Raw genomic sequence first — 27,177 nt, forward strand, 5'->3', positions numbered from 1 at the left:
ATAGAGTTGAGGGTCCATTTCTGGGCTCTCTACTCTGTTCCACTGGTCTATGTGTCTGTTTTTATGCCAGTACCATGCTGTCTTGGTGATCACAGCTTTGTAGTAAAGCTTGAAATCAGGTAACGTGATGCTCCCAGCTTTATTTTTGTTTTTCAACATTTCCTTAGCGATTCGGGGTCTCTTCTGATTCCATACAAATTTTTGGGTTATTTGCTCCAGCTCTTTGAAGAATACCGGTGGAATTTTGATCGGAATGGCATTAAAAGTATAGATTGCTCTAGGCAGTATAGACATTTTAACAATGTTTATTCTTCCGATCCAAGAGCATGGAATGGTTTTCCATCTTTTTGTGTCTTCTTCAATTTCTTTCATGAGTGTTCTGTAATTCCTCGAGTACAGATCCTTTACCTCCTTGGTTAGGTTTATTCCCAGGTATCTTATGGTTCTTGGTGCTATAGTAAATGGAATCAATTCTCTAATTTCCCTTTCTGTATTTTCATTGTTAGTGTATAAGAAAGCCACTGATTTCTGCACATTGACTTTGTATCCTGCCACGTTGCTGAATTGCTGTATGAGTTCTAGTAGTTTGGGGGTGGAGTCTTTTGGGTTTTCCATATAAAGAATCATGTCATCTGCGAAGAGAGAGAGTTTGACTTTGATATCAGCCACAATAACTTCTTTCAAGATATGTCTCCAAAGGCAAAGGAAACAAAAGCGAAAATAAACTTTTGGGACTTCATCAAAATCAAAAGCTTCTGTACAGCAAAGGAAACAGTCAAAAAAACAAAGAGGCAACCCACGGAATGGGAGAAGATATTTGCAAATGACAGTACATACAAAAGGTTGATATCCAGGATCTGTAATGAACTCCTCAAACTCAACACACACGAAACAGGCAAACATATCAAAAAATGGGAAGAAGATATGAACAGACACTTCTCCAATCAAGACATACAAATGGCTATCAGACACATGAAAAAATGTTCATCATCGCTAGCCCTCAGGGAGATTCAAATTAAAACCACATTGAGATATCACCTTACACCAGTTAGAATGGCCAAAATTAACAAAACAGTAAACAACATGTGCTGGAGAGGATGTGGAGAAAGGGGAACCCTCTTACACTGTTGGTGGGAAAGCAAGTTGGTGCAGCCTCTTTGGAGAACAGTGTGGAGATTCCTCAAGAAATTAAAAATAGAACTTCCCTATGACCCTGCCATTGCACTCCTGGGTATTTACCCCAAAGATACAGATGTAGTGAAAAGAAGGGCCATCCGTACCCCAATGTTTATAGCAGCAATGGCCACGGTCACCAAACTATGGAAAGAACCAAGATGCCCTTCAACAGACGAATGGATAAGGAAGATGTGGTCCATATACACTATGGAGTATTATGCCTCCATCAGAAAGGACGAATACCCAGCTTTTGTACCAACATGGACGGGACTGGAAGAGATTATGCTGAGTGAAATAAGTCAAGCAGAGAGAGTCAATTATCATATGGTTTCACTTATTTGTGGAGCATAACAAATAGCATGGAGGACAAGGGGTGTTAGAGAGGAGAAGGGAGTTGGGGTAAATTGGAAAAGGAGGTGAATCATGAGAGACTATGGACTCTGAAAAACAATCTGAGATGTTTGAAGTGGCGAGGGGGTGGGAGGTTGGGGTACCTGGTGGTGGGTATTATAGAGGGCACGTATTGCATGGAGCACTGGGTGTGGTGAAAAAATAATGAATACTGTTTTTCTGAAAATAAATAAATTAATTAAAAAACAAAAACAAACAAACAAAAAGAAGGGTGGAGTGAGTGGATATATTAATGTCAGATAATGTAAAATTCAAATCAAAGAATATTACTGAGGATAAAAAAGATTATTTCATAATGGTAAAGGAGTCAAGTATTCAAAGGAACTTAATCCTTAATGTTTATATTTCTAATTTAAGCATCAAAACCATACATGAGCCAACAAAGGAGATAATATGAAATAATAAAAATACTCAGTTGATCCAAAAGAAGCCAGAAAACAAACAAAATAAAGGGAATGATGAAGAGATGGGACAAATAGAAAATAGCAAGATAATAGAGACAAGCCTACCCATATCAATAATTATATTAAAAGCAAATGATCTAAACACCCCAATTAAAATGCAGATTGTCAGATTAGATTATAAAATGTAGACCCAACTATATACTGCCTACAAGAAACAAACTTTATTTTTTTTAAAGTTAATTTATGTAAGTTAAATAATCTCTACACTCAATATGGGGCTCAAACTCATGACCCTGAAATTAAGAGTTGCATGCTCTTCAGGACACCTGGGTGGCTCAGTCGGCTGAGCATCTCCCTTTGGCTCAGGAGTCATGATCTCGGGGTCCTGAAACTGAGCCCTGGATAGGGCTCCCTGCTCAGTGAGGAATCCCTTTCTCCCTCTGCCCCTCCTTCTCACTTGTGCTCTCTCTCAAATAAATAGATAAACGAGAATCTTTAAAAAGAAAAAAAAAAAAAGAGTTGCATGCTCTGTGGACTGAGCCAGCAAATACCCTGGAAATACACTATAAAAACAAAGGCACAAATAGCTTAAAACAAAAGGGATTAAGAAATACATACCATTCTAGGGGCTCCTGGGTGGCTCAGTTGGTTAAGTGTCTGCCTTCAGCTCAGGTCATGATCCCAGGGTACTGGGATGAAGCCCAAGATTGGACACCCTGCTCAGTGGGGAGTCTGCTTCTCCCTCTCCTCTGCCCCTCCCCTCATGAGCACGCACGCACTCTCCCTCTCTCTCATGTGCAGACTCCCTATCTCTCAAATAAATAAATAATCTTTTGGGGCACCTGGGTGGGTCAGTGGGTTGTGTCTGCCTTCGGCTCAGGTCATGAACTCAGGGTCCTGGGATTGATCCACGCACTGGGCTCTCTGCTCAGTGGGGATTCTGCTTCTCCCTCTCTCTCACAAGCAGGGGGATCAGGAGAGGTATGTATGTATATGTGTGTGTGTGTGTGTGTGTATTATACATATATATATACACACACATTTCTAGCATTAGTTTAAAAAAAAAGCTGGAGGGACTATATTATTAGCAGAAAAAGTAGATTTCAGGACAAAGAATTTTACCAGGAATAAAAAAGGTCATTTCGTGATAATGAAAAGCTCAATTAATCCCAATTATTTACATCACTAATAACAAAGCTTCAAAATACATGAAGCAAAAATAGAACTACAAGGAGAAAAAGACAAATCCATAATTTCAGTTGGAGATTTGAATACCCATATCTCAATAAATGATAGAATAAGTAGGCAGAGAATCAGCAAGGATACAGTAGAAATGAACAGCACAATCAAATAGAAAAGACTGACATTTATAGAACACTTTCTCTAACAAGAGAAGAATACATATTCTTCTCAAGTACATATAGAATATTTGCCAAGACTGACCATATTCTAAGCCTCATTAAATTTGAAAGGATTCAAGTCACACAATGTTCTCTAAACACAATAAAATTAAATTAGAAATCAACTAGGTTTTTTTTTTAAAGATTTTATTTATTTGACAGAGAGAGAGATCATAAGTAGGCAGAGAGACAGGCAGAGAGAGAGAGCAGAGAGCCCAATGCGGGACTCGATCTCAGGACCCTGAGATCATGACCTGAGCCAAAGGCAGCGGCTTAACCCACTGAGCCACCCAGGCACCCTAGAAATCATAACACAAAGATATCTATAAAAATGCTCCAATATTTGGAAACTAAATAACCCACTTGTAAATAACCCATGGGTCAAAGAAGAAATCAATAGGGAAATTAGAATATATTTTGAATTGAATGAAAATGAAAACATAAGTATCAAAATTTGTGGGATGTCATTAAAGGATTACTTAAGAGGAAATTTATGGCACTGAATTCCTACATTAGAAAAGAAGAAGGGGCACCTGAGTGGCTCAGTTGGTTAAGTGTCCAACTCTTGATTTCAGCTCAGGTCATGATTTCAGGGTTGTGAGATTGAGTCCCTTGTCAGGCTCTGTGCTGGGCATGGAGCCTGCTTGGGATTCTCTTCCTCCTACTCCCTCTGCCCCTCGCCCCCCCAAAAACCCATTGAAATCAATGACCTCAGATTCTACTTTAAGAAACTAAAAAATATAAGCCAATTAAATCCAAACCAGAAGTAAGGAAATAATAAAGATTATATTAGAAACTAATGAGTTGGGGTTTTGGGAACATTTTAAGGGAATAGTATGAATAACTTTGACAACTTAGATGAAGCAGACAAGTTCACTAAAACACACAAATTACCAAAGCTTACTTAAGAAGAAGTACATAATCTGAGCAATCCTACAGTTATTTAAAAAAAAAAAACAAACCCTGAATTTTAGTTAATTTCCACCTACTCCCCAAAGAAAATCTAACAAAAAACCTCCCTTCAGGCCCAGATGATTTAACTTGGGAAATTTTACCCAACTTTTTTTTTAAAGATTTTATTTATTTATTTGACAGAGAGAGATCACAAGTAGGTAGAGAGGCAGGCAGAGAGAGAGAGGAGGAAGCAGGCTCTCCACCAAGGAGAGAGCCCGATGCAGGGCTCGATCCCAGAACCCTGGGATCATGACCTGAGCCGAAGGCAGAGGCTTTAACCCTCTGAGCCACCCAGGTGCCCCAATTTTACCCAACTTTTAAAGAAGAAACAATATTAATTCTATACAAACTCTTCCAGACAATTGAAAAAGAAGGAGTATTTCCCAACTCATTCAAAGAGGCCAACATTACTTAGATACCTAAAACAGATGAAGACATTATAAGAAAACAACAGAAATGAACAGAGATGCAAAAATTTTACATAAAATTTTTATTTTAGAAAAATTTTAGTTTTTATATCCTGCTGTGTTTGATAATACATAAAAGGATGATGTATTACAACCAAGTGGAGTTTATCCAAGGAACGTAAGGCTGGTTTCATAATTGAATATCACAACATTCAGAATAAAACCTTACAACAAACTAAGAATACATAAGAACTTCTTCAGTCTGTGGGGCACCTGGGTGGCTCAGATAGTTAAGTATCTGACTTTCAGCTTGGGTCTTGGGGTCCTGGGATCAAGCCCTGCAATGGGTCTGTGTTGCTCAGCAACTCTGCTCCTCCCCCATCCCCTGACTTGTGTTCTCTCAAGTAAAATAAGATCTTAAAAAAAGGACTTCCTCAATCTGATAATGGATATCTATGAAAACCCTACAGCTAATATCATACTTCATGGTGAAAGACTAAATCCTTTGCCCAAGATCACGAAAAACAGAATGGTGTCTACTGTCACCACTCCTATTCAACATTATCTTGATGGTCCAAGCTGATGTAATAGACAAGTAAGAGAAATAAAAGACATACAGATTAGAAAGGAAGAAATATATTTGTATTTACAGATGGCATGACTGCAGAAAATCCCAAAGAACCTACAAAACAGTTGCTAGACTAATAAAGCCAAAAGATGGAAATTAATATACAAAAACCAATTGTATTTCTATAAACCAGCAATGAACAACTGGATAAACAATTTGGCAGTTTTTTTTTTTAAAGATTTTATTTATTTATTTATTTGACAGAGAGAAATCACAAGTAGATGGAGAGGCAGGCAGAGAGAGAGAGAGAGAGGGAAGCAGGCTCCCTGCTGAGCAGAGAGCCCGATGCGGGACTCCATCCCAGGACCCCGAGATCATGACCTGAGCTGAAGGCAGCGGCTTAACCCACTGAGCCACCCAGGCGCCCGAATTTGGCAGTTTTTTTATAAAGTTAAACATAAACTTACCATATGACCTAGCAATTCTACTCCTAGGCATTTACCCAAGTGAAATGTCTACCTATGTTTACACAGAAATGTTTTATAGCAGCTTTATTCACAATCACCAAAAACTGGGAAAAAACCTCCAAGATATCCTTTAATCGGTGAATAGATAAACTTTGGGACATCCATACAATGGAATACAACTCAGGAAAAAAAAAGGCAAAAACTACTGATCCATGCAACAACATAAACGAGTCTCTGAAGCATTATGCTAAGTGAAAGAAGTCATGCTGTATTTTTTTAAATATGTTTCTATTTATATGACACTGATGCAAAGGGAAAACAATCATGACAGAATACAAATGAGTGTTTGCTAATGGCTAGGGTTGTGGGAGGAGTTAACCATAGGTATAGAGGAATTAGCGAGGACAATAAAACTATATCCCACACCTTGCTTGTGATGCTGGTTATACAACTGTATGTGTTGTCAAAACTCTCAAAATTGTACACTACAAAAGGTAAATCTTATAGTATGTCAGATATGCCTTAATAAAGTTGAAAAAAATCAATGTCATTTGCCATACTAACAGAGTAAAAACAAACCATAAGATCATCTCAATAGGATTCAGAAAAAACTTTGGAAAAAACCCCAGCATCCGTTCATGATAAAAACTTACAGCAAACTAGGGAGAGACAGGAACTTCTTCAAACTGATAAAAGACATACACTAAAACCTATATCAAGTATCATACTTAATGGTGAAGGATTGAAATGTTTTCTCTCTAAGATTGGAAACAAAGCAAGGATGTCTCTTCACCTACTCAATTAAATATTTTACTGGTGGTTCTAGCAAGTGCAATAAGACAAGATCATATTAAAAAAAGAGGCATACAAAGCTGATAAGTAAATAAAATGGTCTCTATTTGCAGATGATATGATTGTCTATGTAGCCTCTATAAAAGAGCTATTAAACATAGTACCTGGGTGGCTCACTTGGTTACGTGACTGCCTTCAGCTCAGGTAACGATCCTGGAGTCCCAGAATCGAGTCCCACATCAGGCTCCCTGCTCAATGGGGAGTCTACTTCTCCCTCTGACCCTCCCCCTCACATCCTCTTTCAAATAAATAAATAATATCTTTTTTTTTTTTTTTAAAGCTATAAAGACTGGGTGGTTCAGTTGGTTAAGTATCTGCCTTCAGCTCAGGTCATGATCCCAGGGTCATGGTACTGGGCCCCCTCTCGGGTTCCTTGCTCAGTGGGGAGCTTGTTTTTCCCACTCCCTCTCCCTCTGTCTGCCGTGCCCCTTCCTTGTGAGCTCTCTCTCTCTCTCTCTGTGTCAAATAAATAAAATCTTTAAAAAAATAAAAAGAAGGGGTGCCTGGCTGGCTCAGCTGTTGGGCATCTGCTTTCGGCTCAGGTCATGATCCCAGGGTCCTAGTTCAAGCCCCACATCAGGCTCCCTGCTTGGTGGGAAGGCTGCTTCTCCCACTCCCCCTGCTTGTGTTCCCTCTCTTGCTGTATCTATCTCTGTCAAATAAATAAAATTTTTATAAAAAAATAAAAGAGCTATAAGAACCAATGAATACGTCCAGACAATTGGAAATTGAAATAAAAAAAATTTCTGCTATCAGGGCGCCTGGGTGGCTCAGTGGGTTAAAACCTCTGCCTTCGGCTCAGGTCATTATCCCAGGTCCTGGGATTGAGCCCCGCATCAGGCTCTCTGCTCAGCAAGGCGCCTGCTTCCTTCTCTCTCTCCTCTCTGCCTGCCTCTCTGCCTACTTGTGATCTCTGTATGTCAAATAATAATAAAAAAAAAACTTAAAAAAAATTTCTGCTATCATAAAAATATGAAATATTTAAGAATATATTTGACAAAATATGTGTAACACCGGTATACTGAAAACTAAGACACTACTGAGAGAAATTAAAGATTTAAAAAAATGGAGAGGTGCATGTGTTCATGAATCAAAAGACTCAATATTGTTAAGATATAAATTCTCCTACAGATTCTATGTAATCCTAATCAAACTCCCAGTAGAGTTTTTATGGAAATCAACAAGCTGATTCTAAAATTTATATGAAAAAACACAGCACCTAGTTTTCCCAAGATAACTTTGAAAGAGTATAACAACTTTGGGGGCTTATACTACCTGATTTCAGAACTTATTATAAAGCTAGTGTGATTAAACATGTTGGAATTAGCATAAAGATAGACACATAGATCAATGGGATAGAATCTAGAAATTGACTTATGGACAATTGATTTTGACAAAGGTGTCAAGTCAAAATGAATCATAAACTTAAATGTAAAGCTTAAAACTGTATAAGATAAAAAGCTTTTGCACCACAAAGGAAACAGTCAACAAAACTAAGAGGCAACTCACGGAATGGGAGAAGATATATGCAAATGATGTTATAGATAAAGGACTGGTATCCAAGATCTATAAAGAATGTCTCAAGCTCAACACCCAAAAAACAAATAATCCAGTCAATAAATGGGCAGAAGATATGAACAGACACTTCTCCAAAGAAGACATACAAATGGCTAATAGACACATGAAAAAATATTCAACATCACTAGCCATCAGGGAAATACAAATCAAAAGCACAATGAGATACCATCTTACACCAGTTAGAATTGCCAAAATTAATAATACAGGAAACAACAAGTGTTGGCGGGGATGTGGAGAAAGGGGAACCCTCTTATGCTGTTGGTGGGAATTCAAGCTGGTTATAGCCACTCTGGAAAACAGTATGGACATTCCTCAAGACGTTAAAAATAGAGCTACCTTATGACCCAGCAATTACACTTATAGGTATTTACTCCAAAGATACAGACATAGTGAAAAGAAGGGGCACATGCACCCCAATGTTCATAGCAGCAATGTCCACAATAGCCAAATTGTGGAAGGAGCCAAGATGCCCTTCAACAGATGAATGGGGTAAGGAAGATGTGATTCTTATATACAATGGAATATTACTCAGCCATCAGAAAGGATGAATACCCACCATTTGTATCGACATGGATGGAACTAGAGGGGATTATGCTAAGTGAAGTAAGTCAAGCAGAGAAAGACAATTATATGGTTTCACTCATATGTGAACACAAGGAATAGCACAGAGGACCATAGAGGGGAAGGGAAGGAAAACTGAATGGGAAGAAATCACAGAGAGAGGCAAACCATGATAGACTCTGGATACCAGGAACCAAACTGAGGGTTACAAAAGAGAGATGGGTTGGGGGATGGGGTAACTGGGTGATGGGAATTAAGGAGGGTATGCGTGGTGATGAGCACTGGGTATTACACAAAACTAATGAATTGTTGAACACTAAATCAAAAACTAATGATGTACTATATGTTGGCTAATTGAACATAATAAAATAAAAATAAAATAAATTGAATTAAATTCAAACTTAAAAAAATTCTAGAAGAAAATTTAGGGGGAAACCTTAGTGATCTTGGGTTTGGCAATAATTTTTTAAACAGGTCATAAAACCCATTAAGCATAAAAGAAAAAAAATGTCAATGAAAAGGATGGCATCAAAATTAAAAAGGCTTGCCCTTCAAAAGACACTGTTAAAAAGGGGAAAGGCAAGCTATATAGCCCAGGAGAAATTTACAAAACATAAAAGTCCTTTGTTAGATATATCTAGAATATATAAAGAATTCTAACTGAATGTAATAACAAAAAAAAGACAACCCAATTAAAAAATGGGGAAGATGGGGTACCTGGGAGGCTCAATCAGTTAAGCATCTGTCTTTGGCTCAGGTGGTGATTTTGGGGTGCCACATGTTGGGCTCACTACTCAGCAGGGAGCCTGCTTCCCCCTCCTGCCTGCCTCTCTGCCTGCTTGTGATCTCTGTCAAATGAATAAATAAAATCCTTTTTTAATTAGAATTTTCTAATTTTATTATTTAAAGCTTTTCTTGCATTTCCAGATTATTTTGCACTGAGTATACATTTATTTAGAAAACATTAATAAAGCTATTTCCAAGCAGAAAAATACAGCCATTAAATTAACATATTCCCAGGTGTCCCTTCAAGTTCTGACCTCCTTTTTTAAAATTTTTGAATAAATAAAATCTTAAAAAAAATGGAAACACTACAAAATATCCATCAGCAGGTGAATAGATAAATAAATTGTGGGGCAGCCATCAGCAGGCTGCCATTTAGCAACAAAAAGGAAAGAAGTATTGAGACACACAACCACAGAGATAAATCTTGATATAATAATGTTGAATGAAAGTCAGAAAAAGAAAATATGTATGATTCAATTTTTATACAATTCTAGAAAATAAAAACTAATTTACAGTGACAGAAAGATTAATTGTTGCCTAGAGATGGGGAAGGAGAGGGATGGACTGGGGAGGGGAGAAGGGATTACAAAGTGGTAACTAGTAAGTTTTGGTCATGACAGACATAGACATTGTCTTGATTGTGGTGCTGATTTCATGGGTGCATGTGTCAAAGCCTATTAAATTGTACACTTTAAATATGTACAGTTTATTGTAGGTCAATTGTACCTCAGTAAAACTGTTAAAAAATTAACTGAACCTCAGTAGAAGCAGGGATGAAAAGGGTTCTCTACTCTTGGTCTTTAACATCTGTTCAAAGATATTCAAAGGTATCATTAGGAAATCAGGCTTTTGGGTATGACTTCAGATTTTGAAGTGTTTAATTCTAAACCAAAATAAAGCGATTTTCCTTGTTTTCCCTATCCCTGATGTAGGTAAGAAAAGTGGCAGCATAAGCTGCCCATACCTTCACTCGAGCTGCAGTGCCTTCCATTCCACGGCTCTGAGTCTCCTTCCGCTTATCTGCAACCTCCTGCTGTTTTTGGAGAGCATCCTTGAGACGCTTGTTGGCAGCTGCTGCCTAAATAAAAATGGCTCATGGTAATGTCGAATTGAAGAGTGAAAAAAAATTTAATTTCCATTTTTCTTTCTTAGTAAAGAAAAACGAAAAAATTCTATGGGTCTGAATTCCTATAGGAATCAACTTTTAAGTCTCCGTGTACATAATACTGGTGAACAGTTACTGCTTGAGAGCCTAGGAGAGGTACATATTTCAAAGAAGTACTGTGGACTGAAAGTGTCTGGCAATGTCACTTCTCAGTATTACTCTGCATTTTTTTTTTTTTTTTTGGAAAGAAGCAAGCCCAATTGGAAAAAAAAAATCCTTATTTGAATAGTACCATTTTCTTCAGATTTTTTCTGCTCACAGTTCATGACATACACACAGGGATTAAGACTAAGGAATTGCTGGCCAAGATTGGTATCACTGGTTTCTCAGGACACTGGCTCAATTAAGGGATATTACTTTATCAGCACCTAAGCCTGAAGGTGACCTAGTAGATTGGATTTTCTTACCTCCTTGGTTTTATGTCTGAGTAAATTAGATTTTTCTGGAAGTTTCTTGACTTAGTAGATTGGATTTTCTTACCTCCTCAGTTTTACGTCTGAGCACATTAGACTGTTTCTGGAAGTTTCTTTCAAGTTTGAGCAGTTCATATTGCCTCTTACGGTCCTGAGAAGAAAAAAGTCAGGCTTTTAATTGCAATTAAGCTAGCTAACATAAAACCTTATAACATAACTAAAGAGCCTTTCAATGTAATAGTCATTATGAAAAACATTATTGAGGTCCCTCAAAAAATAAAAATAGAACTACCATATAATCTAGCAATCCAACTACTAGGTATATATTCAAAGGAAATGAAATATGAAATCAGTATCTTGAAGAGGTATCTGCATTCTCATATTCATTGCAGCATTATTCATAGTAACCAAGATACGGAAACAACGTAAGTGTTGACAGATGAATGGATATGAGGTATATGTACATGACGGAATATTATTCAGCCACCAACAAAAAGGAAATTCTGGGGCACCTGGGTGGCTCAGTTGGTTGAGCAACTGCCTTTGGCTCAGGTAATGGTCCTAGAGTCCCGGGATCGAGTCCCGCATCAGGCTCCCAGCTCCATGGGGAGTCTGCTTCTCCCTCTGACCTTTTCGCCTCTCATGTTCTCTCTCACTGTCTCTCTCTCAAATAAATAAATAAAATCTTAAAAAAAAAAAAGGAAATTCTGCCATTTGCAACAACATGGATGAACCCAAAGGTCATAATGGTTAACTGACATAAACCAAACTATGAAAGACAAATACTGTATGATCTCACTTATATGTGTAATCTAAAAAAGTCAAACTCATAGAACCAGAGTATTAGTGGTTACCAGGAACTGGGGGTGGGGAAAACAGGGAAAAGTTGGTCAGAGGGTGCAAACTTTCAGTGATAAAATGAGTAAGTTCTGGGGATCTATATATAATAGTGACTATAGTTAGTAATACTGGATTGTACGCTTGAAATCTGCTAAGGAGTATATCTTAAGTGCTCTCTTCACACTGAAAAAAAAAGGTAACTATGTGAGGTGATGGATGTATTACCAACAGGAAATGTGACATCTCCAAACTTACTCTTCTCTTTCAGGATTGTTATGACTATTCTGGATCACTTTCCTTTCCATATGAATGTTAGGACCAGCATGTGAATTTCTGCAAATAAGCCAGTAGGAATTTTGACTGAGATTGTACTAAATCTGTAGCTCAATCTGGAGAGTATTCCATGTTTTCTCTTAGGAGGGGGAGATATTCCATCTTAAGATTATTAAGTCTTCCAGCCATGAACATGGGCCATCCTTCTATTTACTTATTTAATTCAATGATGTTTTATAGAATTTAGTGTATAAGTTTTACCTTTGTAAGTTTATTCCTAACCATTTTATTCTTACTGATGCTATTGTAAATGGAATTGTTTTCTTCATTTTCAAATTCATTTCTAGTGTATAGAAATACAACTGAATTTTGTACATTGAGCTTATATCCTCCAACCTTGCCGAATTCATATATTAGTTTTCCTAGTTTTTTAGTAGATTCTCTAGTATTTTATACATACACAATCATGCTACCTGCTAACAGAGAGTTTTGCTTCTTTCTTTCCAATCTGGATGTCTTTTATATATTTTTCTTGCCTAAGTGTCCTGGCTAGAACCTTCAGGACAATGTGGAATAAAAGTGACAAGAAGGGATATTCTTCTCTTGTTCCTGATCTTAGGGGGAAAGTATACTTTTTTTTTCCCTATTATGATGTCACCTGAAGGTTTTTCATAAATGCCCTTTAACAGGTTGAGGAAGTTCCCTAGTTTCCTGAGTGTTTTTATTATGAAAGGGTGATGGATTTTGTCAAATATGTTTTTTGTCTGCTGAGATAATCATGTGGTTCTTGTCCTTTATTCTACTGATATGGTGTAATATACCAACTGATTTTCAGATGTTAAGGAAGGCTTACATCTTTTTTTTTTTCCCCATATGAACCCTACTTGGTCACGGTATATCATTCTTTTTGTATGTTGCTAGATTCAATTTATTAGTATTATGTTGAAGACTTTCTCATCTATATATTTTTTTATAGATTTTTTTAAAAGATTTTATTTATTTGTCAGAGAGAGAGGGAGCGAGAACGAGAACAGGCAGACAGAATGGCAGGCAGAGACAGATGGAGAAGCAGGCTCCCTGCCGAGCTAGGAGCCCGATGTGGGACTCGATCCCAGGACGCTGGGATCATGACCTGAGCCGAAGGCAGCTGCTTAACCAACTGAGCCACCCAGGCGTCCCTCACATCTATATTTATAGGAGATATTTGTCTATAGTTTTCTTGTGATATCTTTGGTTTTGGTTTCAAGAAGTATTGGCCTCATAGAATGAGCTGGGAAATGTTTCCCTGCTTCTGTTTTTTTGGAAAAGTTTCTGAAAATTTGTTATCATTTCTTCTTTAAATGTCTGATAGAACTCACCAGTGAAGCCATCCAGGCCAGGGCTTTTCTTTCTGGTAAGTCATTCATTCATTCATTCATTCAAGAGAGTGAATGCACACATGAGTGCAGGGAGAGGGGTAGAAGGAGGAGCAGACGAAGAGAGAATCCTCATGCAGACTGTCTGCTGAGCACAGAATCCAAATCGGGGCTTGATCCCAGGCCCCTGAAATCACGACCTGAGCCAAAATCAGGAATCAGAAGCCTAACCGACTAAGCCACCCAGGCGCCCCCTTTCTGGGAAGCTTTTTTTTTTTTTTTTTTGAAGATTTTATTTATTTATTTGACAGAGAGCAAGAGATCACAAGTAGGCGGAGACGCAGGCAGAGAGAGAGGAGGAAGTAGGCTCTCTGCTGAGCAGAGAGCCCGATGTGGGCCTCAATCCCAGGACCCTGAGACCATGACCTGAGCTGAAGGCAGAGGCTTAATCCACTGAGCCACCCAGGTGCCCTCTGGGAAGTTTTAAATTAGTAAATTAATCTCTTGTTATGGGCCTGTAAAGATTTTCTATTTCTTCTTGAGTCAGTTTTAGTAATTGGTATCTTTCAAAAATTTTTCCCATTTCATTTAGGCTATTTAATTTGTTGGCATAGAGTTGTTCATAGTATTCCCTTAAGATCCTTTCATTCTGAAAACTAGTAGTGATGTCCTCTCTTTTTTTTTTTTTCTTAAAGATTTTTATTTATTTATTTGACAGACAGAGATCACAAGTAGGCAGAGAGGCAGGCAGAGAGAGAGGAGGAAGCAGGCTCCCTGCTGAGCAGAGAGCCCGATGCGGGGCTCGATCCCAGGACTCTGGGATCATGACCTGAGCCGAAGGCAGCGGCTTAACCCACTGAGCCACCCAGGTGCCCCTGATGTCCTCTCTTTATTCCTAATTTTAGTAATAAATCTTATCTCTCTTTTTCTTAAGGCTACCTAAAGATTTGTCCTTATTTGTCAATCATTTCCAAGGTCCAATTTTTGGTTTTACGGATTTTCTCTATTATTTTTTTCCCATTCTCTATTGTATTAATTTCCACTCTAACCTTTAACATTTCTGTCCATCTGCTAGCTTTGGGTTTAGTTTGCTCATTTTTCTTTTTTCAATGTCTTAAAGTGGAAGTCTAGGTTACTGATTTGGGATGTTTATTCATTTTTAATATAGGCATTAACAGCTACAGATTTCTCTCTAAATACTGGTCTAACTGTGACCCATAAATTTTGGTATATTATGTCTTTGCTTTTATTCATCAAAAAATTTTCATGTGGGGCACCTGGGTGGCTCAGTGGTTTGGGCTGCTGCCTTCGGCTCGGGTCATGATCTCAGGGTCCTGGGATCGAGCCCCGCATCGGGCTCTCTGCTCCGCAGGAAGCCTGCTTCCCTCTCTCTCTCTGCCTGCCTCTCTGCCTACTTGTGATCTCTGTCTGTCAAATAAATAAATAAAATCTTTAAAAAAATTTTTTTCATGTGACTTCCTCTTTGAGCTTTTATTTAATTAGGACTATGTTGTTTAATTTCCTCATACTGGTGAATTTCCCAAATTCCCTTCTGCTATTTATTTCATCCCACTGTGGTTGGAAAGTATACTTTATATTATTTTATTCCTTTTAAGCTTATTTTCTTTTCCTTTTAAACTTACCAAGGCATGTTTTATGGCCTAACATACAGACTATCCTGGAGAAATGTCCTATGTGTTCTTGAGAAGACTGTATACCCTGCTATTGTTGGAGTAGTCTATAGATGTCTATTAGGTCAGTTAGTTTATTGTATTGTTAAGTCTGATATCCTTGCTGTTCTTGTGCCTAGTTGTTCTATCCATTTTTGAAAGTGAGGTACTGAAATATCCAAATATTATTATTGATTTATCTATTTCTCCCTTCATTTCTGTTGGTGTTGGCTTCACATATTTTGAGGCTTTGTTGTTAGGTGCATATTTTTTTAAAATAATTGTTATATCTTCCTGATGGATTGACTCTTGTATCATTATAAAATGTTCCTTTCTATTTCTAGTAATATTTTGGGTTTTAAAGTGTATTTTGACTGTATAGCCACATCAGCTTTTTTATAGTTGGTGTTTCAATGGTAGATCTTTTTCCAATGTTTACTTTCAGCTTCTTTGTATCTTTGAATCCATTATGTGTCTTCTGCAGACAGCATATCTTGTTATAAATCTTGGATTTCTTATTTTATTCTTATTTATTTATTTATTTATTTTTAAAAGATTTTATTTATTTATTTGACAGACAGAGATCACAAGTAGGCAGAGAGGCAGGCAGAGAGAGAGAGAGAGAGAGAGAGAGAGAGAAGCAGGCTCTCTGCTGAGCAGAGAGCCCGATGTGGGACTCGATCTCAGGACCCCGAGATCATGACCCAAGCCGAAGGCAGCGGCTTAACCCACTGAGCCACCCAGGCGCCCCCAATTTCTACCTTTTGAGTAGACGGTTTAATCTATTCACTTTATGTTATTATTGATATGTTTGGAATCATCTTTTCAAGTTTACTTTTTAAAAAATGTATTTTTTTTTGTTCTTCCATTCTTCCTTTACTATTTTCTTTTACATTAAGTGAATATTTTTTAGGGTAGTGTATTGATTCCCTCAATGATTATTTCACTCTATTTTTGAGTTATTTTCTTTTTTAAAAGATTTTATTTATTTATTTGACAAAGAGAGCACACACAAGCAGGGGGAGCAGCAGGCAGAGGGAGAGGGAAAAGCAGGCCTCCCACTGAGTAGGAAGCCCATTGCAGGGCTCAATCCCAGGACCCTGGGATCATGACCTAAGCTGAAGGCAGATGCTTAACTGAGCCACCCAGGTGCTCCTTGAGTTATTATCTTAATGATTGCCTTAGTATTTATAATATACATCTTATCAGAATATACGTCAGATTTATATTAACTTAATTTCAGTGATATATAGAAACATAATTCCTATATAGCTCTGTTCTCTTCCCTTTTATGCTGATTGTTATGTAAATTATAACTCTATATAACCACATAATTCATTATTATTGTTACTTTATATAATTTATGCTTTGAATAAGCTGAGATGAAAGAAGAACAAATATATATTTATAGAATTTGTTCTTATTTACCATTTCTGGCTCTCCTCATTTCTTCCAATAGATTCATGTTACCACCTAATGCCATTTCTTTACTCAAATACAACTTTGCTCCCAATCACCTACTTTGTCAAATATACTATATTTCTATATGTTATAGGCCCAACAATACAATTACATAAACACTATTTTATATAATTGCTTTTTAAATCAGTTAAAAGAAGGGAGAAGAAATACACAACTATACTTTTAGAATTACCCACAATAATAATACCTTTACTGGTACTCTTTGTGTTTTCTGTGTGTGTGTGTGTGTGTGTTGATTCTAATTACTGTCTAGTATCACTGGCTTTCAGTCTAAAGTTCTTTTAGTATTTCTTGTAAGGTAGGTCTGCCAAAATAAGATCACTTAGCGTTTGTTTATCTGGAAATGTCTTTATTTCTTTTTTTTAAATTTAATTTTATTTTTTCAGTGTTCTAAGATTCATTGGTTATGCATCACACCCAGTGCTCCATGCAATACGTGCCCTCCTTAATACCCACCACCAGGCTCACCTAATGCCTCTTCCCCTCCCTTCCAAAACCCTCAGTTTGTTTCTCAGAGTCCACAGTCTCTCATGGTTCATCTTCCTCTCTGATTTCCCCCAATTCACTTTTTCTCTCCTTCTCCTAATGTCCTCCATGTTATTCCTTATGCTCCACAAGTAAGTGAAACTATATGATAATTGACTTTCTCTGCTTGACTTAGCATAATCTCCTCCAGTCCCATCCATGTTGATACAAAAGTTGGGTATATCCTTTCTGATGGAGGCATAATATTTCATTGTATATATGGACCATCTCTTTTTTATCCATTTGTCTGTTGGGGTTTATTCATTTGAGAGCAAGAGAGAGCATAAGCAGGCAGAGGGATAGAGGGAGAGGGAGAAGCAGGCTCCCCGCCAAGCAGGGAGCCTGATGCTGGGCTTGATCCCAGAACCCTGGGATCACGACCTGAGTTGAAGGCAAACACTTAACTGAATGAGCCATCCAGGTGCCCCTACTCTTCATTTTTAAAAGGAAACTTCATGGTCTATAAAATCCTTGGTTGGTAGTATTTGACTTCAGCACTTTGAATACGTTGCCTCCGTCTTCTGGCCTCCACTGTTTTTAATGAGAATTTGGCTGTCAATTTTATTGGGGTTTGTTTGTATGTGATAAGTCATTCTATCTTGGGCTGTCAAATTTTTTTTGTCTTTGCCTTTCGACATTTTGACATAATGTGCCTTCGTGTGGATACCTTTGCATTTATTTTGGACTTCATTGAGCTTCCTAGATGTGTAGATTTTTTTTTTTGCAGCAAATTTAGAAAAATTTTAGCCATTATATCTTTGAATATTTTTTTTTTTTTTTTTAAAGATTTTATTTATTCATTTGACAGAGAGAGATCACAAATAGATGGAGAGGCAGACAGAGAGAGAGAGAGAGAGAGAGGGAAGCAGGCTCCCTGCTGAGCAGAGAGCCCGATGCGGGACTCGATCCCAGGACCCTGAGATCATGACCTGAGCCGAAGGCAGCGGCCCAACCCACTGAGCCACCCAGGCACCCTCTTTGAATATTTTTACTGTTGTTTCACTTATTGTTCTTGCAGAGCTACCACTCTTAATTGGTCACCACCAACGTTTCCATGATTTTTGACAGCTCCTTTAGGTTTTAACTTCCCCAAACTCTGTCCCCAAATAAAGAGAGCCCCTCAGGGAGGGCTGCATTCCTATGGCTAGTCCAGTGGCCTGCCCTCCTGCTTGGCAGAACCTCTGTACCACTGCTCAGGCCTGGGGAGTAGGGGATAGTAGCCCACTTCCCTGAGTGATTTCTCTCTTCTATGAGGGGGTGCTGGGCAGGGGCCATACACTGTTTTTCTTGACTTGCCTCTCCTGACATGGAACCTACCATCCCATGATTAGATGGGTTGGGGTAATCAGGCCCTAGGCCTTCTGTAGCAGGAGTAGAGCTTCTGTCCTACACACATGGGCTGGGTATGAGAAAGGATCCCCAGACCATCTTGGTTGCTCTTGCCTGAAATAGAACCTCAGCAACATGAAGCTGAGGGTGGGGGGGATGAAACAGAGGAAACCATAGTCCTAGACTAGAAGGTGAGGAGTGAGGGGAGTGAGCTGATTGTGGTACAAGGGCCACAGACCCTTGCTTCTTACTGAGGGTTACTAGATTTCCTTGAAGACATTTTCTTTGCTATATGCCCTTCAGGACATATAGAGACTTCTAATGGCTTTTTTAAAAATACATTTCACTAGTTATGCTTCTTTTGCCGAGAAGAGTGTTCACAAAGCTATTCTTGCCACCATTCAAAAAGAACTTTTCCTTATTTCTTGACCCAATGTATCACATTCTGGCCAGTTCTAAAAATGTGCCCATATCAATGTCCTTTCCAAGAATACTGTTACTACTCTAATTCAGGCCCTTACTATCTTTCTGGATGATGTGATATGTTCTTAACTTGTGTTCTGGCCTTCAGTTTCTCAATACTTCAGTTTGTTAAACATGTTACTCTCAGATGTATCTTTCTAAAGCCGTACTTGGCTGATATCACTTTGTTTCTCAAAAACCTTAAAAATCTTTACGCTGCTAACAATATAAAGTTCAAACTTCTTAGATCTTTAACAATCCAGCTTCATTTTGTCTTTCTGATGGAATCTTCTACTATCCTTCATCCCACCAGGACCATTCATCATTCCTTGAATATGCTTACAAAGCTGTCATCTCTGTGTCTTTGCTCCTGCTGTTCCATCTATCTGGAATGCCTGTACCTGTCTCTATCAAAATCCTCCCTATTATTCAAGGCCTGTTCAGCTGTCATGTTTTCACTCTAACTGGAAATATGCTTTCATTTCCTAATTGCCTTGGTGTTTTAGGCCTTTCGTAAAGCACAGATCTCTTTATTCCTTCAGTGAGAGAAAACCATGCTATGTCTCACCTTCCCATTTAGATTAAGACATTCTTCAAGTGAAGAGTTCATATACTACTCATTTTTTCTATTTTCCATAGTGGGTAGTACCTTGCACGTGGTAGATGTTTAAGAAATACCTGTTAACTTTATGAATGTGTCACATTTTTTTGGAGATAACCAGTTGTTTGAAGAAAAGCTTTAATGTTAATCAGCCCAGAGAAGGGTTTATGAGGTGGGCCTTTGAAAAGTTGTAGTTACTTACTCGTTCTTTTAACTGGATTACTTCTTTGTCTTTTTGTTGTTTCCACTGTCTAAACTTCTCAGCATCCTCTTTCATCTGACGCATTAACTGTACCCGCTGGCTTTTCATCAACTGTAAAAACAAAACCCAGTACAAGTACTAGTCATCTGCACTTATTCTAGGCTGATGTGCAGATGGATAGACTAACTATTAAGAAGAGAGAAAACCCAGAGCTAAGCTGAGAAAGCTGCCAACAGATTTTCTGATTAGGCTTGCAGTAGCCCTGCTATGCTTGCAAGGGGTTTCCAAGTATAGACTACACAAAGGAACACGCTGAAGAAATTAAAAAAAAAAAAGTACCAACAGCTAAATTCAGTCTGAAATTCTTTGTATATAAATGAAATTTCAAGGAAATATCTCCTAAGCCTCAAGGACAAATCCACCTAGCAACCAGTGGATTCTAAAGGTTTCAGCATAAGCAGCCAGTGACTCCAACTCGCAGATGTCAGAAGTCTGATATTCAATGGCTGAAAATATTTTCCAGGTGTCCTCAATTTGCAACTACTTTACAAAATAATTGTACATAATCATAGAAGGTGGTTAGTATATCACCACAAAATATCAAGGTATCTTTCTCCTTTGGTTTCCCAGATGCTCACATTAAGCACCTGAATGCTCAAGCAGGGTTTTGTCATTCAGATTCTCGGTGACTACCAGGACAATGTCCTGTAAAAAAGACATTTGTGGAGGGTCACACATTTGAAATGATGGCCCTGCCTGCTACTTTCTCACCTGACAACACCTCTGTAGTATAATTCTAAATGGAACACCTATGTTTGTAAGTTTTAATGAAATAAACCCAAGGATGAGAGTTTGTTACCCGTATCTCCTGGTTCAGTTTGGAAACGGTATGCTCTGTGGATTCTTTCAGCTTCAGGAGTTTGGACTGTTCATTCAGTTTCTTCTTCAGATCAGCCATTTGACCCTCTAGCTCCTGGAGACGTTTACGGCGGCGCTCACTCAACCTAAAAACAGATGCCATGGGAATGAAGACTAGGAGCAGCAAAGCCTGACTTCAAAAGACATAGTATTCGACTCCCAGGTTCACAATCCTGATATATATATATATATATATATATATGAGATGACTGGTCACATAGTCATCTTTAAATAAAGAATAACCACCCAAATGGTCTCAATAATGGAAGCTCAATACAAAGAATAAAACAACAGATTTTTTGAGTGTATAGCAATGCGATTGACTCAATATATCACTCCTCCCACTATGCTAAAAGGATGGTTCTTTGAGGATATTTCACTTTAGTTTAGCTGTAAAGGAATAATTCTAATGATTATTACACTAGTCTGAGATAGAAAGCAAACATTCAGCATAACATTTAAGAACATGATATTTAGACTTAACAGAGATATAATTGAGTCACTGAGTAAAAAGAAGGTAGAATAGCCAATGAGGAAGAGGTCTGAGGAAGAGGAGGATATTCTGGTTATCTGTCCTGGTTTTATTCTTTATTATTATCTTTTTAAGTAGGTTTCATGCCCAGCGTGGGGCCCAAAGTGGGGCTTGAACTCATGACCTCGAGATTTAGACCTAAGCTGAGATCAAGAGTCTGACATTTAACTGACTGAGCCACCCTGGGCACCTCTGTCTTGATTTTATCCCCCCCCCTTTTAAAGAATTTTTATTTATTTATTTGATACAGAGAAAGAGAGAGAGCACGAGCAGGCTCCCCGCTGAACAAGGAGCCAGATGTGGGGCTCAATCCCAGGACCCTGGGATCATGACCTGAGCTGAAGGCAGTCACTTAACCAACTGAGCCACCCAGGTGCCCCTTGATTTCATTCCTAACTGACTAAAGGATGGCTAGATTGTTCTTTGATTTACTAGCCTGGACATTAATTCTATTGACAAGCTAATTTGGCCATCAGTGCAGGGACAAAGAAACTGTAGCTGTCAGGTAGGTCTAATAATCTTTCAGAATCCAGCTCAAATGCTAACTTCTCATAAAGCCTTTCTTGATTATGCTGAGCTAAACTGGTATCTCCTGACTCTGAACTCTTGAAGCAATTACTGCCTAGGAAATTTATCTAGCTACTAAGCACATGCTGCTATGGCATTCTTTTACTGACATCATGAGGTACTGTTATAAATCTCAATTAACTTTTCTTCTGTTGAGATCTCCTCTCCACAACTAGGTGTAAACCCTGTGGGGGCAGAAAATGGCTCCTTTCTTCTCTATTTCCTTTATAACTCCTTACACATAGTAAGGACTTGACATAATACTTATTGGATATATTCTTACTTGGCTTGGTTGACATCCTTCTTTGTTGTCTGAAGTTCAAGAACCAATTCTTCTTTTTCCTTTTGCAGATTGATGACTTCTACTTCTAGATTTTTTATGTTATCCTAGAAACATAGAGAGAAAGCATTAGAAAGCACGGGAAGAGACTCACTTAAAATAAAGAAAATCACTTCAAGACTCCATCTCTTGAGGAATTATGTATTCAATTTTACCACTTCAATCGCACACTAAAAACATCTGTACTAGATTTAAGGAGATTAAAGTTACATTGTGGGAAAAGTATAAACTTGGAATCCAAAAGCCTGGGTTTGAACCATGAGTCTAGCATTTAATATCTAAATATCTTAAGGGAAGTCATTTCATCTCCTTTTAGCCTTAGTTTCTATGCAGAAAAGAGTTAATATAGCAGGCCTGATATTGCTGTTCTTAAAAAAGCTTTGCTTGCAAGACTGGTCTTTGGCTCAGGTGTGCAAACTTGGGTTTTGATAGGGTTTCCATCCTTTTGGTAAGAGTGACTCATTATGCCAAGCAAGAGACCATTAACCATACAGAACAAACTGATGGCTACCAGAGGGGAGGTGGGTGAAGGGATGGGTGAAATGGGTGATGGGGATTAAGGAGGGCACTTGTGATGAGCACAGGGTGTTGTATGGAATTTTTGAATCACCATATTATATACCTGAAACTAATATTACACTGTATGTTAACTCACTGGAATGAAAACAAAACCTTAAAAAAAATCCCTGGACTCCTAGACTCCAGGGAGCTTCCCTGATAGACAACATTTCACACATGTTGTCACAACCCATTGCTAGAGGAATTAAATAATACATATTGTGTTACTCCACTGGGAGAAGACTCTTAGAAGTTTGCATCTGGTTTCCTTCAGACTTTGCCCCAAGTGCCTATTCCCTTTGCTGATTCTGTTTTTTATCTTCTACTGTAATACTCATAGCTGTATGACTATATGCTGAGTCCTTTGAGTCATCCTGGCAAATTGTCAAACCTGGGGGTGGTCTTGGGGACCCGCGAGAGTCTCCCTATCTATGTAAAAAATTAACAACACTACTTACCTCCAGGGTTGTTGGGGAGATAAAGTAAGATAAAAAGTTATGACATTTTGTAAATAGAAAAGGGCTGCACAAACATCCTTATATTCAGAACTTTTAAACATATATATTTAATACCAACTGCAGTTCTGCATGCATTTAGGAAATGAATTTCAGAAACTGAATTTTAGTCATTTCCAAGATTAGGAAAATCCAATAGATCCCTTCCTGTTCTCATAACCAAAAACTTTTAGGAGGCTGGCTGAATGAGTGGTTGTTAGCCAAGAAGATTATGTGCAGGTCTTAGACCAGTTTTGAAATGACACGAAGAGGCAGGTTGGGTGAGGCTGTATCAGAGAAGTTTTCTAAATAGTCAAGAGCTGTTTTCCACAAAATCTCCTGAGCCACACTAGTACCCAGTGAAAATCAATCTCATTGCTTTATAGTTACCTTGCATATGTCAACTGGCAATAATGTGTGTGTGTATACTTAGGGAAGTAACACATGAAAACACTGTGGTAAAAAATAATCCAGATAATACATATAAAGGGCATGTTCCCTCCACTGCCCTACTCTTCCAAAATTCCAGTCCCCTATCCAGAACTAACTATGGTTATCAGCCTAGTTCAGATCTTTTAGACATTTTTTTCTAGATATTCACACATATACGTAAAGACCTTTATGTGTGTGTGTGTGTGTATACAGCTAATAAATACATAAGTACATTGTAGCAAATGTCTAGAGTATTTATGTAGATAGAAAAATAATATATACACACATATACATGTGCATATTTGTGAGTGTGTACCTATTGAAATGTGCAAACTTGCTTTTTCCCAGTCTTAGAGATTTATTTTTATCATTGCATATAGATCTAACTCATGTTTTTGCCATAGTGAAATATTCTTGTGCATGCCTTCTGTGCACATGTGCAAGGTTTTTCTAGGGTAAGAACAAGTGGAATTACAGAGTCACAGGAGTATACACTTTTAATTTTCATAGATACTGCTGCTAAATTTTCCTCTAAAGTGGCTATTCCAATTTATACTCTTGCTAGCTAAGTAGGAGAGTACTCTTGTTCCTACACCCTTACCAACATTTCATATTATAAGACTTCAAAATTTTTACCAATTGGATGGGTGAGGAATAGTATCTTTTCATTAAATATATGCCACATTTAGTCAAAACTGTCTGACTCCACAAAGGGAGTTGAGTCCTGGGTTACTAGAACTCATGACAATCTTCATTAATCAGAACCTATACCTCCTCAAGTTTTTATACAGCAATTCTTCAATGATAAAAAGAAAAATACTTAGGGGGCACCTGGATGGCTTAGTCATTAAGTGTCTGCCTTCAGCTCAGGTAATGATCCCAGGGTTCTGGGATCGGGCCCCGCATCGGACTCTCTGTTCAGTGGGGAGGCTGCTTCTCCCTCTCTCTCTCTTTGCCTGCCTCTCTGCCTACTTGTGATCTCTGTCTGTCAAATAAATAAAATCTTTAAAAAAATACTTAGAACAAGAAACTACATTTATTTCTCAGAGTGATTTACATGTGATGAAAAGGTACTGTTTACAATAAGAATTTATTTCCTCTTTTTTATTTTATTTTATTATTTTTTTAAAGATTTTATTTATTTATTTGACAGAAAGAGATCACAAGTAGGCAGAGAGGCAGGCAGAGAGAAAGGGGGAAGCAGGCTCCCTGCTGAGCAGAGAGCCCAATGTGGGACTTGATCCCAGGACCCTGGGACCATGAGCTGGGCGGAAGGCAGAGGCTTTAACCCACTGAGCCATCCAAGCACTCCTGTTCACCCCCCCACCTTTTTAAAAAGATTTAAATTTATTTACTTTACAGAGAAAGAGAGAGAGACACTACAAGCAGGGGGAATGGTGGGCAAAGGGAGAGGGAGAAGCAGGCTCCCCTCTGAGCAGGGAGCCCAATGTGGGGCTCCATCCGAGGACCCTGGGATCACAACCTGAGCCAAAACCAAGAGTCAGTGCTTAACTGACTATGCCACAAAGGTGGACCTAAAGTAATTCTATTTTTAATCTTTTGAGAAATTTTATACGTTTTTGCCCAGTGGCTGTACCAGTTTGCATTCCAATCAACAGTGCATGAAGTTTCCTTTTTCTCCACATCCTCGCCAATACTTGTTTCTTGTGTTTTTGACTTTAGTCATTCTGACAGGTATGAGGTGATACCTCATTGCGGTTTTGATTTGCAATAACGTCTAAAATTTTCAAATTAATGTATTATACTACCAACTCTTATCTATAAAAATAAGGTAAGTGTCAGAAGGAACAACTTAAAGAATTTAAAGTATTAAGCCTAGGGAATAGGGGAGAAAGTAGTAGGGCACGGATTGGTTTTATTTTTCTGATTATTGTACTGTTTGGCTTTTTTTTTTTTTAAAGATTTTATTTATTTGACACAGAGAGATCACAAGTAGGCAGAGAGGCACACACACACAGAGAGAGAGCGAGAAAGGAGGAAGCAGGCTCCCTGCAGAGCAAAGAGCCCGATGTGGGACTCGATCCCAGGACCCTGGGATCATGACCTGAGCTGAAGGCAGCGGCTTAACCCACTGAGCCACCCAGGCACCCTGTTTGGTTTTTACAAATGATATATATACATCTGACATTAACAAAAACTTAAGTTTAAAAAAATGTTAGGGGAGCCTGGGTGGCTCAGTGGGTTAAAGCCTTTGCCTTCGGCTCAGATCATGATCCCAGGGTCCTGGGATCCAGCCCCGCATCAGGCTCTCTGCTCAGCAGGGAGCCTGCTTCCCCCCCCTGCCTCTCTGCCTACTTGTGATCTCTCTCTGTCAAATAAATAAATAAAAATCTTTAAAAAAAATGTTAAACAAGACTAATAACAAGAAGGAAATAAAACCTCTAATGGCAACTCAGTTACTATTTTGGAATACCCAAAGGGAATTCTCTACCCCAAGGGGAAAAAAGCATTAAAAATTATTTAGGAGAAACACTTTTCTTGTTTTTACTCTGGAAATTTAGGGGAGCTGGTGGTAGAAACACATGAACACGATCATGATTTCTTGATACCAGCATACAGGACCTGAGGGGGGTAGGATATAACTAGATAGGGAAACAATCCACCCTTTCCTCTACCAGCACTGGTAACATCACTTGGTGGATAGGAAACACTGAGCTACAGTGGAAAATAAGGTCTGGAGCAAGGGTAACTCTGTAGAATAACCTGAAAGCCAAAGACAGACATCTTTCAGTAAAGACCTGATTATTAATAAGCAGGGGCCAGTTAGAACTACCACTAGGAAAAACAGTCTATTCATTTGCCCAGTCAAATGATACGCATTATAAGTCTCCTCCTAATTCACATTATAACCAAGGCCATCTACTAAGAGATCTTTCTTAGACTATCAGTATAGTTATTAGAACAAAATTTCTCCACAAGTAGGGACTACATTTATTATTATGTTATCAAACTATTTATTAAATACCCATTGCATAAGGCAAGGTATTAGATTAAATGAAACAAAATGGCAGGTTTCCTATCCTGAATGTATCATTTTTGGAAAAAACAAAACAAAAAAAACAACGCTCATTATGTTGTCTCATCATCATCACAAATAGCACCAACAGTGTGCCTGTTCTCTTCCCAAACAATTAAAGGGAGATGGTAGACATGAACAAATGCTGCTCCAGTAAATATCTTACCTGGTACTGGAAATGAATGGGCTGTAGTTGGCTGTCATTCTGAGTCATCTTTCTGGCGAGGGCCTCTTTCAGTACTAGGGCTTTATTCAACTCAACAAGCTCCTTAGACATTTGAGCTTGACGTAGAGCATGCTGGGTAGTGAAAGCATCAGAAGACCTACTAGTCTCTGGACTAGTTTCCACTTGCTAGAAAAGATCAGGATAACGATTTGTAAGAGAAAGAAGCCATTGGAGTTCCTTAGGTCCACAGCC

The 27,177-nt window shown here is 38.3% G+C and overlaps 1 protein-coding gene across 4 annotated transcripts in view; it reads right to left on the bottom strand.

The window, feature by feature from the left end:
* KIF4A (kinesin family member 4A) overlaps positions 1 to 27,177 on the bottom strand; it is a 121,001-nt gene that overhangs the window by 24,415 nt on the left and 69,409 nt on the right. For all 4 annotated transcript variants that reach the window (XM_045072763.1, XM_045072760.1, XM_045072761.1 and 1 more), the window contains 6 exons: positions 26,926 to 27,111; positions 22,182 to 22,285; positions 20,741 to 20,885; positions 19,882 to 19,992; positions 11,210 to 11,293; positions 10,529 to 10,642 (listed from right to left, as the gene is read on the bottom strand). In XM_045072763.1, the coding sequence (XP_044928698.1) occupies positions 10,529 to 10,642; positions 11,210 to 11,293; positions 19,882 to 19,992; positions 20,741 to 20,885; positions 22,182 to 22,285; positions 26,926 to 27,111 (744 nt within the window). The remainder of the gene's footprint in view (positions 1 to 10,528; positions 10,643 to 11,209; positions 11,294 to 19,881; positions 19,993 to 20,740; positions 20,886 to 22,181; positions 22,286 to 26,925; positions 27,112 to 27,177) is intronic.

This window comes from Mustela putorius, unplaced genomic scaffold (genome assembly GCF_011764305.1).
Source record: "Mustela putorius furo isolate JIRA1106 unplaced genomic scaffold, ASM1176430v1.1 tig00004053_pilon_pilon_pilon, whole genome shotgun sequence".
Taxonomy (NCBI): domain Eukaryota; kingdom Metazoa; phylum Chordata; class Mammalia; order Carnivora; family Mustelidae; genus Mustela; species Mustela putorius.